The sequence below is a fragment of the Protomyctophum parallelum genome, assembly GCF_964188405.1.
Source record: "Protomyctophum parallelum genome assembly, chromosome: 18".
Classification (NCBI taxonomy): domain Eukaryota; kingdom Metazoa; phylum Chordata; class Actinopteri; order Myctophiformes; family Myctophidae; genus Protomyctophum; species Protomyctophum parallelum.
Window position 1 is genome coordinate 15,670,275 of NC_139716.1, and position 13,581 is coordinate 15,683,855.

The 13,581-nt window shown below is 44.7% G+C and overlaps 1 protein-coding gene across 1 annotated transcript in view; it reads left to right on the forward strand.

The window, feature by feature from the left end:
- LOC310875988 (SLIT-ROBO Rho GTPase-activating protein 3-like) overlaps positions 1 to 13,581 on the forward strand; it is a gene marked incomplete at its 3' end in the record, with an annotated part of 97,434 nt that overhangs the window by 56,828 nt on the left and 27,025 nt on the right. Inside the window, exons 5-8 of the mRNA XM_083789437.1 lie at positions 7,236 to 7,442; positions 10,175 to 10,303; positions 12,034 to 12,255; positions 12,521 to 12,622. Of these exons, the coding sequence (XP_083645563.1) occupies positions 7,236 to 7,442; positions 10,175 to 10,303; positions 12,034 to 12,255; positions 12,521 to 12,622 (660 nt within the window). The remainder of the gene's footprint in view (positions 1 to 7,235; positions 7,443 to 10,174; positions 10,304 to 12,033; positions 12,256 to 12,520; positions 12,623 to 13,581) is intronic.

The following is a 13,581-nucleotide window of genomic DNA, read 5'->3' on the forward strand; positions in this document are numbered from 1 at the left end:
GTGATAATGATGCTAATGAAGGCTCTGTTCCATTCTGGTCAAACAGAGTCAGTGTTAATGATGCTAATGAAGGCTCTGTTCCATTCTGGTCAAACAGAGTCAGTGTTAATGATGCTAATGAAGGCTCTGTTCCATTCTGGTCAAACAGAGTCAGTGTTAATGATGCTAATGAAGGCTCTGTTCCATTCTGGTCAAACAGAGTCAGTGTTAATGATGCTAATGAAGGCTCTGTTCCATTCTGGTCAAACAGAGTCAGTGTTAATGATGCTAATGAAAGCTCTGTTCCATTCTGGTCAAACAGAGTCAGTGTTAATGATGCCTAATGAAGGCTCTGTTCCATTCTGGTCAAACAGAGGCAGTGTTAATGATGCTAATGAAGGCTCTGTTCCATTCTGGTCAAACAGAGTCAGTGTTAATGATGCCTAATGAAGGCTCTGTTCCATTCTGGTCAAACAGAGTCAGTATTAATGATGCTAATGAAGGCTCTGTTCCATTCTGGTCAAACAGAGTCAGTGTTAATGATGCTAATGAAGGCTCTGTTCCATTCTGGTCAAACAGAGTCAGTGTTAATGGTGCTAATGAAGGCTCTGCTCCATTCTGGTCAAACAGAGTCAGTGTTAATGATGCTAATGAAGGCTCTGTTCCATTCTGGTACAAACAGAGGCAGTGTTAATGATGCTAATGAAGGCTCTGTTCCATTCTGGTCAAACAGAGTCAGTGTTAATGATGCTAATGAAGGCTCTGTTCCATTCTGGTCAAACAGAGTCAGTGTTAATGATGCTAATGAAGGCTCTGTTCCATTCTGGCCAAACAGAGTCAGTGTTAATGATGCCTAATGAAGGCTCTGTTCCATTCTGATTATGTGTCACTGTGAAGGCCGTAGACTACAATGCGCCATTGGACTGGCCCCATGAAGGGAACGGAGTTGGCGTAACTCGGCAAAGTGGTGACGATTTTGACGTAGGCTGGTGGTCTTGCGCATTAATGTGTTATTTCATAGAAATGGGTATTGTACTGTAAATATGACAGTTTGCATGGATGCAAAGTAGTGGTTGATGTCTGGACAGGCATGCTGTTGGTGTTGTGCATGCTGAGATGTGTGCAAACGGTGTGGTTTGGTAGGAGAAAGCGGACAAAGGATAGTGTGTTGCGCTGGCTATTAGTGTGGCAGGATTACATTTTCCACAACGCTTTGAGTTTCATGAACATGCTAGAATAATAAATCATATTATAGTGCTTGTCGGCATATATTGCAGATATTGCGAGAGAGAAACAAGCAACCCGGTCTATGAAAAAGAACCAAGCAAATTAATGGGTTTTGAATCGATCGAACTAGAACTAGAAAATGGCCGCCACAACCGTGCCCTATTACAGAAGACAGCTTATAATAAGCAGACATGGCAACACTGTTAATATAATTGAGTTAGAGATTCTGGCTTAGAGTGTACAATGTTGTCTATAATCTTAGCTGGGTAACATTATATGGCACTTAGATATACTGGCCCAGAGTGTACAGTGTTGTGTACTGTACAATCTTTGCTCTGTAACATTATATGGCACTTTGCTATCATTGATTATTTTTCCCCTTCTTGTTTTTCCACTCGTGCATTATTCATAACAAATACAGTATGTATTTATGTTGGCTGGCCCATGCACACATACAGTCAACATGTTATCACAGGCAGGGGAAATATACAAGACATACATATTGTATACATATACAAGACATACATATTGTATACATATACAAGACATACATGTTGTATACATATACAAGACATACATGTTGTATACATATACAAGACATACATATTGTATACATATACAAGACATACATATTGTATACATATACAAGAAATATACAATACATACATATGTATACATATACAAGACATACATATGTATACATTATGTAGACATATACAAGACAGAATATAATACTGTAATGTTTGTCTAATTCAGTGTTGTTTTTGACAGCAAATTTTGATTTTACTTTTAGTCGTAGTCTCTTGAAAAGGTTTCCGTTAGTTTTAGTCACATTTTAGTCACCTGGAATGTCTTAGTGTTTTAGTCGACTAAATGTCATAAGATTTTAGTCGACTAAATCTACAGTTGATTTAGTCGACTAAAATGTATTTTGGCGGGCCTTGATGCCGTCGTAATGACTGTTTTTACACTTGCTGAAAATAGCCGATGACTTATACTGGATCTGTTGTCCACTAGTCCCTTCCTAACATTTTAGTCTAGTTTTTATTTGTTGACGGAATTGTCGTTATATTTAGTCTTGGTTTTAGTCATCATAGCTTAGTTTTCGTCTTTTTTTTTTTGTCGACGAAAACAACACTCTTGTCTACAGTTGAATACAGCTGGTTGGTAGAACGTTGTTGTCGAGTTGAAACCTATTTTCCTGACACTTTTGTATGACGAAATAAGGCATTTATTTAAAATAATAATAACATTAAAACATTGAAAGTTCAACATGACATCACAATTATGTGTAGCATTATGACACATTGTGAGGTTGTAGATCTGCTCATTCTTTTCAAAAATTGTACTTTGATGCCAAATTACCAATTCTTGTTTACTTTTACTCACATACGATTTTAAATAATGGCCTTTATTACTTCTCACTTGGTAATTTTACATGTTTATTTCTACTTTTTCTACTATTTCTACTTTTACTTAAAAAAAAGAAAGTACTTCTTCCACAGTGGTGTAATGTAAGTACAGTACATTTACTTAAGTACTCTACTTAACCCATTGAAACCTGAGGAGGATTCTAAATCCTGACGGTTTTCTGAAAAACCGTCAGTCGTTCTCCAACATTTTCATGTCAAGGACCCCCAAACATATATTTGCATTTGGCCGCCGACCCCCATCTGAAAATATGTTGTTCGTATAGAAGCAAAGATTTCAGTTAATTAAAACGTTCGCTGTGAAAGAATATATATTCAAAGATTTGCATCACATTTTCACGATTTTTCAAAAAATAGCAGACCTACAAGCTCGTAAGCTTGTAGATCTGCTCTTTTTCATCAGCTAAAGTGTAACACAATGCTTCAAACACCAAAAGGGGTTCCCGGCCCAGAATAGTTAAGTACATTGATATCCTTTTTTTCAAGCTGACTCCGTTACATTTCAAATAGAAATACTCTACTTTCGTCTCCACTAGATTTCTAGGAAGTTGCTTTTGGGTTAGAAATAATGTATCACCATGAATAATTCTGAACCATGAATATAAGCCCTATGTTCATACGAGGTTTCCACTGGACACACACTGGTCTGATTAAAAATCTTGCAATTTTATTTTTTCAATTACTGATAATTTCAACAAAATAAATGTACTCTGTAAATCGTCCATTTCAAACCTTGAGTATTGACTCTTTCCACCACCGGTAGAGTCTTATTGATCCGTCTCTGGCGCGCCACGGATTAGTGGAAATGGAAAGAGTTTCATGTTTCATGCACTGTGTGTCACTGTGTGCGTGCGTGCGTGCGTGCGTGCGTGCAGCCTTCCTCTCCCCCATCGATCTCACTCCACCTTCAGCATCTTATTATTTCAACCAGCGTTGCTATAGGTCAGTGGTTCTCAAAGTGCGGTCTGGCGACCCCTAGGGGTCCTTCAGGGAGTTAAAAAAAAGGAAAACAAATATGTTTTTCATTTTAAAAACACCATTGACAATGAAGGGAAAATGTACGTCATCTTGTCCCTAACGCAAACATTAACCCATTTTGGGCGGGAACCCCTTTTGGTGTTAGCATTATGTTATGCTTTAGCTATTGAAAAATAGCAGATCTACAAGCTTGTAGGTCTGCTATTTTTAACGACTGACAGAAACATCGCTTTTTCAGAAAACTGTCAGGATGTAGAAGACTGTTGGTAGTCATGGCTGCCAGTTCCTATTGGCTGTTGGTAGTCATGGCTGCCAGCTCCCAGCGGACATCATGTGTTAGCTCCGTCTGCTCCAGACCGTGCTGAATAACTACTAGTTTGCACAACGTCTTCAGACTAGGATTCAAGTCTACGATGTACGGGTCACTGCCCGCTTTGCTTTCCCCAAAGACAATGACACGATCTCCCAGCATGCAACAGCATATCCCATCCAGCTTAGCCATCCAGCCTTTCCCGTTAGGCTCAACCTCCTTCCAGGTGAAGGTCTCTGGATTGAATTTCCACAGATCATTTGAGGTCTTACCCCTCTGGTATTTGTAACCACCAAATATGTACAGCTCTCCATTGTAGGCAAAGTGTGAATGCTGGGAGCGTCCCTCTGGAAGAGCCAGACCAACATCTGGCTGAGCACGCTTCTGTGCAGATGGTGTGCTCAGCCAGAGGTTGGTCTCTGTGTCAAACACTCTGATGGCGTCGTGGGACTGGCGTTCCCTGCCCCCAAATACAAACATCTTTGTCCCGATGATGGTGGCAGAGTGACCATATGAAACGGGTGGTGGAGTTCCTCTGGCGTTGATCACAGACCAGACCATCGTGGTGGTGTCCAACTTGTAGGTGTCATTAGACATTCCGGCCAGCCTGTCTATGTATCCTCCATGGATAAACATGACCTTCCCCAAGACACAGGCCGAGTGGTCGAACCTCCCCTTTGAGACAGACCCGGAGACCCTGGGTTTAAACCACCTGTGGGCGTCCACATCAAATGCATGAAGCACGTTGCAGCACTCGTCGTCCGAGTAGTACCGACAGCCTCCCCAGAGGTAGATGACATCTTCGACCGACACAGCCGAGTAGCCGTAGCACGTGGATGGAACCTCACGGTGATCTTCTCCTCTTCCCGGTGTCACCGGGGGCAACTTCCTCCAGCGTAAAGACACTGTGTTGAGAACGAGCACCCCGGTCTGATCCTCCGGTCCGCCAAAGAGCTTTCCGAAGCAGTACACCTTGTCTCCGACTGCGACAGCTGTACGTTGGAATATCCCTGGAACCTCACTCAGACGCAGCGTCCTCCACAACATGTCTTACACCGTAGTTTAAGTATTGCTCTGTAAAAGTACTGTTCTAGTGCTTCTATTGGTTCAGTGGCAGAAATGACTCACAAAGTTTGACGAATCCACAAAACCAAATCTGATGTGTTGGGTTTGGCCAATCGGGGAAGCCGATGGCTGTTGTTGTTAGCGAATGGATGGTGAGCACAGTCACGGTCCAGGTGTCTTCTGGGAGTCCTCTCTTCTACACAGCAGACCGTCCGGTTCAGCAGCGTTGACAGCTAATCTTCACAATTTGCCGTTTAAAGATTCCCGAATGACGTTTTGGTTCAGTCGACATTTTATTTTAAAGGACATGGTTGTGATGATGGCATTGTGATGTCGTTGAGTGATGATGTCATAACGTAGGATAACCAATGAGGCTAGTCCAACCCAGAGCCATCTAATAGAAGAGTTACGATATACGCAGAAACCGAGCGCTCGAGCGCCGTTCATGCAGCCTGGCTGGAGTTGGAAATACATTGTTTTCAACGAGGGGGGGGGGGGGGGGGGGGGGGGGCAAATAAGAGCTATTTTAAGCATGTGTGCAACATGACAACTGTTTTAAAGTATTGTACATTAACAACTAAAGTCTCTGTAATGTTTATATTGTACTATTACTACAAAACAATCTAAAATAAAGGGATTTAAGATCACTGTGCCTTGTCATAAGAAAGACAAGAGAAAAGCATAAACAGTCAACAGTGCAAAGCCAAAGTGTGTGTGTGTGTGTGTGTGGGTGTGTGTGTGTGTGTGTGTGTGTGTGTGTGTGTGTGTGTGTGTGTGTGTGAGAGAGAGAATAGGTTGAATGTAATGCACAATCTATGTAAAGTGCTATATAAATGCACCGCTTACCATTTTACGGGAAAAAAAACAAACGATATGGAGATCAGATGTTTTCAACGACATGGAGATCAGAGGTTTTCAACGACATGGAGATCAGAGGTTTTCAACGACATGGAGATCAGAGGTTTTCAACGACATGGAGATCAGAGGTTTTCAACGACATTCTGGGCGGCAGACGGAGGTCATTCCTCTAATAAAAAGAAAGGAAATACAGGCAGAAATTATGCAAATTGAACGCCCGAGTAGCATTTATATAACCCATTCAGGACGGGAACCCCTTTTGGTGTTTTAAGCATTCTTTCACAGTGGACGTTTTTTTAACTCAAATCTTTGCTTCTGGGTGGGGGGAGGGGGGGGGGTCCCTGAAACAACATACTTTCAGATGGGGGTCGGTGGCCAAATTCAGATAATTCTGGGGGTCCTTGACATGGAAAGAGGTTGAGCACCACTGACACACTGTAGAAACAGAGGTTCTGAAAACTACCATGAATTAGATGACATTTGTAGAATGAGTTATCGGGTCTAAATGGAATAAATGCTAGTCAAACTCCACAGTGACAGCGAGCAATTACGACCTATTTGCGCCGCGGCAGCGAGGGCAATAAAACACAGCACTGCATGCGGCCATGAAATACGATTGTTGTCGGAAGCCATTATTATACTAGTTTGTTTTTGATTTACTGACGTGTATACATGTGGCTGTACACTACAGGACACTGAAAATAGAAGATAGATGCACCGTTATTTCTCAACCCCTTGTCATTTCAAGCCAAGGTTCCCCCCCTGGTCTCTGCTGTGAAAATCCTTTTTACAACCATATCTATATCTTCATTGGTCCTCACTAGGCATGTAACGATACACTCAACTCACGATAAGATACGTATCACGATATGAGGTTCACGATACGATTTTTCACGATATTTTCAGCACAATGATTTTCCAGAATTGTCTTTTTTTTATGATTTATCTTCCCCCCCAAAGTTTTTTTCACAATTTTTATTTAACTACATTGCAAAGATAATTGCCTTCCTTGATGTATTAATGAGCATCAATAACGACCATCACCTGCATGGGCACAGTCAGACACATATACAGCTCCCCTCTCCAGGCCTCTACTGTCTCATTTCTCTCCAAAATCATGTGAATATGATTACAGCTGACATTTATCACACACTAGCCCCCCCTAAAAAAAGTTTTTTTGATGGTCCGGCCATTCGGCCATTTCTCAACCGTTTTGGACTCGGGTGGGCTCGTTTGAATCGTGTCGGCCGTATGCCGGTACAAATGGATTCTGCCCTCCCTCCACATGTACCAGAGGTTTAACAGGGTGTCCTGTATCTTCTAGATGATGAAGACCTATCACATGTACCACCCAGAACATTAACGGGGTGTTCTCCTGTATCTTCTAGGTGATGAAGACCTACCACATGTACCACACAGAGAGCCTCAGTGCAGAGTCCAAGCTGAAGGAGGCCGAGAAGCAGGAGGAGAAGCAGCAGCAGCAGGGAGGAGGAGGAGGCGGAGTTCTGGGCGGAGTCAGCCTGCTGCGCCACGCCCACGACGAGCGGCCGCAGCGACGCAGCTCCGTCAAGAAGATGGAGAAGATGAAGGAGAAGGTAATACGGAGAAGGCCGTCGGGAGCAGCACGTGTGACCTGAGATCAGATTCTATAAATGTCTTCTACATCCTGACAGTTTTCTGAAAAAGCTATGTTTCTATGTCAGTCGTTCAGACCTACAAGCTCGTAGCGTGCCACTCGGTGGTGCGCTATGAGCTTGTAGATCTGCTATTTTTCAATAGCTAAAGCATAGCATGATGCTAACGCCAAAAGGGGTTCCTGCCCCAAAATGTGTTAATTGGACGAGCAGTTGAGACGAAGTCCATCATTTATTCTGACCCCTCCCCGAAAAGGCCTATAGCTGTCCTGACACTGTATCCATAATGTATACATTACGGTTAATTAGTGTGGACTCATTTATCTAAATGATGCAGAGCAGTGGCCATTCTGGCCATTATGCCTTCAATTCCTGTGCAACGCTAGTGTACGAGAAGTGTAAACAACGTTATGGTATGAAAGACGTAGGCCATAACCCATTTTGGGGGTGGGAACCCCTTTTGGTGTTAGCATCATGCTATGCTTTAGCTATGGAAAAATATCAGATCTACAAGCACATAGCGAGCCACCGAGTGGCACGCTAGGAGCTTGTAGGTCTGCTATAAAAGAAAACAGTCAGGATTTAGAAGACATTTGCAGAATCGTTCCCAGGTCAAAATGGGTTAATTTGCAGCCCTCAGAGGATCAAATAAAGGCCGTCTAGTGAGTCTACCTTTTAGTTATATTAGGGGGATTGGAACCCAGGGCTCAACATCTTAACCACTAAGGCCAAAGGGAATTCCCTCTAGCTCGGCTGAGATATTATAGACTTCACTTTTAGGCCAACGGGTGGAGGTTATTATGAGACACTCTGCTACATTAGGATATATGCAAATAACTCCATAACACTTCTAAATTATTTACAGCAGTCAAGAGCACAGCGATTTTCCAGATACTCTTATATCTCTATAAATGCACCACGTCTCACGTGTCTGTCTGTACGTCTATAATGCACTTAACTCGAGAACCGTTCGCCCCACCAAATTCACATTCGACAAACGCGACAAAAAGTGTTGTAACGTGCCATTTTCTTTTACTTTCTAAGTATTTGATCGGCCCAAATCATTGTGTTTATTGTCATGATTTGTCACAACTAGAGTTGGCTTTGTCCGCGGCGTAAACGTCTTTAAATAAATACTTTCTGAAAAGTGTATGAGGAAAATGAACGGGATTTATTTTCCGGGTCTCACGAGGGGGCGGGACGCGACGCTCTATAGGGCTTAATGCATGTTAAGAATGTCCCTCCCGCTTTTTGTTATTTTATTTGGAGAAATCCAGGCTATGCAGACTGAGTGGGTCCAGGCAGGCTGTATCCAGGCTATGCAGACTGAGTGGTTTTGGGTCCAGACAGGCTGTATCCAGGCTATGCAGACTGAGTGGGTCCAGGCAGGCTGTATCCAGGCTATGCAGACTGAGTGGGTTCAGACAGGCTGTGTCCAGGCTATGCAGACTGAGTGGTTTTGGGTTCAGACAGGCTGTATCCAGGCTATGCAGACTGAGTGGTTTTGGGTTCAGACAGGCTGTATCCAGGCTATGCAGACTGAGTGGTTTTGGGTCCAGACAGGCTGTGTCCAGGCTATGCAGACTGAGTGGTTTTGGGTTCAGACAGGCTGTGTCCAGGCTATGCAGACTGAGTGGTTTTGGGTCCAGACAGGCTGTATCCAGGCTATGCAGACTGAGTGGGTCCAGACAGGCTGTATCCAGGCTATGCAGACTGAGTGGGTTCAGACAGGCTGTATCCAGGCTATGCAGACTGAGTGGTTTTAGGTCCAGACAGGCTGTATCCAGGCTATGCAGACTGAGTGGTTTCAGACAGGTTGTATCCAGGCTATGCAGACTGAGTGGGTCCAGACAGGCTGGTTTTGGGTCCAGACAGGCTGTGTCCAGGCTATGCAGACTGAGTGGTTTTGGGTTCAGACAGGCTGTATCCAGGCTATGCAGACTGAGTGGTTTCAGACAGGTTGTATCCAGGCTATGCAGACTGAGTGGGTCCAGACAGGCTGTGTCCAGGCTATGCAGACTGAGTGGTTTCAGACAGGTTGTATCCAGGCTATGCAGACTGAGTGGGTCCAGACAGGCTGTGTCCAGGCTATGCAGACTGAGTGGTTTTGGGTTCAGACAGGCTGTATCCAGGCTATGCAGACTGAGTGGTTTTGGGTTCAGACAGGCTGTATCCAGGCTATGCAGACTGAGTGGTTTTGGGTTCAGACAGGCTGTGTCCAGGCTATGCAGACTGAGTGGGTCCAGACAGGCTGTGTCCAGGCTATGCAGACTGAGTGGTTTTGGGTCCAGACAGGCTGTATCCAGGCTATGCAGACTGAGTGGTTTTGGGTTCAGACAGGCTGTGTCCAGGCTATGCAGACTGAGTGGTTTTGGGTTTTTGTGCAAAGCTTTGTTTCCATAATGAGATGTTGGAGACGAAACGCATCGACACACAACTGCAGCGCTGGCCTATAGGAATCACTTTGAAGATTACTGTATTGACGCTGTCTGTCTGTCTGTCTGTCTGTCTGTCTGTCTGTCTGTCTGTCTGTCTGTCTGTCTGTCTGTCTGTCTGTCTGTCTGTCTGTCTGTCTGTCTGTCTGTCTGTCTGTCTGTCTGTTTGTCTGTCTGTCTGTCTGTCTGTCTGTCTGTCTGCATCTCTCTCTCTCTCTCTCTCTCTCTCTCTCTCTCTCTCTCTCTCTCTCTCTCCAGAGACAAGCCAAGTACTCAGAGAACAAGCTGAAATGCACTAAAGCGCGCAACGATTACCTTCTCAACCTGGCAGCCACCAACTCACTGGTGGCCAAATACTACATCCACGACATCTCCGACATGATAGACGTGAGTAATACTACATGATAGACGTGAGTAATACTATATAAATACTACATGATAGACGTGAGTAATACTATATAAATACTACATCCACCATAAATATAATACGATTTTAGACTACATCTACAGTTGAATTTAGTTTGACTAAGCCTTGATGCCGTCATAATGACAGATTTTTTCAGCAAGCTCACAACGCGTTGCAGCGCAACACGTTGTGAGCTTGTAGATCGGCTATTTTCAGCATGCAACCAAGTGTAAAATAACTTATACTGCATTGATCTCTTGTCCACTATAGTCCCTTCCTGACATTTTAGTCTAGTTTTTATTTGTTGACGCAATTGTCAATACATTTAGTTTTAGTCATCATAGCTTAGTTTTCATTTAGTTTCAATTTAGTTTTCCTCGGCGATAAAAGGTAGTCGACGAACATTTTTTCATTAATCTTAGTTTTAATCGACACTGCTGTCTCTGCCCTGCAGTGTGTACCACCATGTTTTATTCCCCTCCTCTCCAGTGTTGTGACCTGGGCTACCACAATGTTTTATTCCCCTCCTCTCCAGTGTTGTGACCTGGGCTACCACCATGTTTTATTCCCCCTCCTCTCCAGTGTTGTGACCTGGGCTACCACCATGTTTTATTCCCCTCCTCTCCAGTGTTGTGACCTGGGCTACCACCATGTTTTATTCCCCTCCTCTCCAGTGTTGTGACCTGGGCTACCACCCATGTTTTATTCCCCCTCCTCTCCAGTGTTGTGACCTGGGCTACCACCCATGTTTTATCCCCCTCCTCTCCAGTGTTGTGACCTGGGCTACCACCATGTTTTATTCCCCCTCCTCTCCAGTGTTGTGACCTGGGCTACCACCATGTTTTATTCCCCTCCTCTCCAGTGTTGTGACCTGGGCTACCACCATGTTTTATTCCCCTCCTCTCCAGTGGTGTGACCTGGGCTACCACCATGTTTTATTCCCCTCCTCTCCAGTGTTGTGACCTGGGCTACCACCCATGTTTTATTCCCCCTCCTCTCCAGTGTTGTGACCTGGGCTACCACCATGTTTTATCCCCCTCCTCTCCAGTGTTGTGACCTGGGCTACCACCATGTTTTATCCCCCTCTCTCTCCAGTGTTGTGACCTGGGCTACCACCATGTTTTATTCCCCCTCCTCTCCAGTGTTGTGACCTGGGCTACCACCATGTTTTATTCCCCTCCTCTCCAGTGTTGTGACCTGGGCTACAACCATGTTTTATTCCCCTCCTCTCCAGTGTTGTGACCTGGGCTACCACCATGTTTTATTCCCCTCCTCTCCAGTGTTGTGACCTGGGCTATGTTTTATTCCCCTCCTCTCCAGTGTTGTGACCTGGGCTATGTTTTATCCCCCTCCTCTCCAGTGTTGTGACCTGGGCTACCACAATGTTTTATTCCCCTCCTCTCCAGTGTTGTGACCTGGGCTATGTTTTATCCCCCTCCTCTCCAGTGTTGTGACCTGGGCTACCACCATGTTTTATTCCCCTCCTCTCCAGTGTTGTGACCTGGGCTACCACAATGTTTTATTCCCCTCCTCTCCAGTGTTGTGACCTGGGCTACCACCATGTTTTATTCCCCCTCCTCTCCAGTGTTGTGACCTGGGCTACCACCATGTTTTATTCCCCTCCTCTCCAGTGTTGTGACCTGGGCTATGTTTTATTCCCCTCCTCTCCAGTGTTGTGACCTGGGCTATGTTTTATCCCCCTCCTCTCCAGTGTTGTGACCTGGGCTACCACGCCAGCCTGGCGCGCACCCTCCGCACGTACCTGTCGGCCGAGTACAGCCTGGAGACGTCGCGCCACGAGGGCCTGGACCAGCTGGAGGGCGCCGTGGACGCCATGGACCTGCGCGGGGACAAGCTCAAGGTCATGGACGCCCACAGCCAGATGTTCTGCCCGCCGGCACGCTTCGACTACCAGCCGCACCTGGGGGACGAGGTGAGGGGAGGGGAGGGGAGGGGACGTATCACGATACATGGTTGACGATACGTTTCTCAGAAAACTTTGTTCGCAGTCAAAACACTCTGTCTTAATGTGTGAGGGCGTCTTGTGTGTTGCTCGTCATGCCACCGTGTGCGTTAAGCGTGTGTCTGGTGTTTCCAGGTGTGTCAGGTGAGCGTGTGTTAAGCGTGTTAAGCGTGTGTTAAGCGTGTGTCTGTGTTTCCAGGTGTGTCAGGTCGTTAAGCGTGTTGTGTGTTTCCAGGTGTGTCAGGTGAGCGCCCAGCAGCCGGTTCAGACGGAGCTGCTGATGCGTCACCACCAGCTGCAGTCACGCCTCGCCACGCTGAAGATAGAGAACGAAGAGGTGAGTCATTCTGTCAGTTACTTTAGATTACCAAGAGGTGAGTCATTCTGTCAGTTACTTTAGGTCTGCTACATCATTCTGTCAGTTACTTTAGATTACCAAGAGGTGAGCAGGATTCATTCTGTCAGTTACTTTAGATTACCAAGAGGTGACGTCATTCTGTCAGTTACTTTGGATTACCAAGAGGTGACGTCATTCTGTCAGTTACTTTAGATTACCAAGAGGTGACGTCATTCTGTCAGTTACTTTAGATTACCAAGAGGTGACGTCATTCTGTCAGTTACTTTGGATTACCAAGAGGTGACGTCATTCTGTCAGTTACTTTAGATTACCAAGAGGTGACGTCATTCTGTCAGTTACTTTAGATTACCAAGAGGTGACGTCATTCTGTCAGTTACTGACTAGCCGATTTGCCTGAGATAACACAACACTCTCGTCGGGGACGGGGTGGGGGAGGGGGAGGGCGTTAGGGCTATGAGCTTGTAGATCTGCTATTTTTCAATAGCTAAAGTATAACACAACGCTTAAAACACCGTCCTGAACGGCTGAATGGGTTCATGGACGTCATTCTGTCGGTTACATGTTTTAATCCTCAAATAATGGAGAACCATCTATAAGCCCTGTTGTACACCTCGAGGCGGTATAGTGGCAATATCGGCCGATTCACAAGATCACAACGTGTCGTATCGTAACCTGTTGTGAGCTTGCAGATCTTCTATTTTCAGATTTGTGCCTAAAATTAGATAGATTAATATTAATGGATAATCTGTATTGATTAAAAAAAAGAAAAGAAAAAAGATCAACATTTAATGGAGTCTTACTTTTAGCAGAACAGATAATAATAAAACAACAATAAAACAACTATATAATTGATTCGTTTGATTAACGTCTTGAGGTTTGGGTCGTGTACTGTAGTTACCGTGGTGACCAGATATCTTCAGTAGATATTGTATTTATAA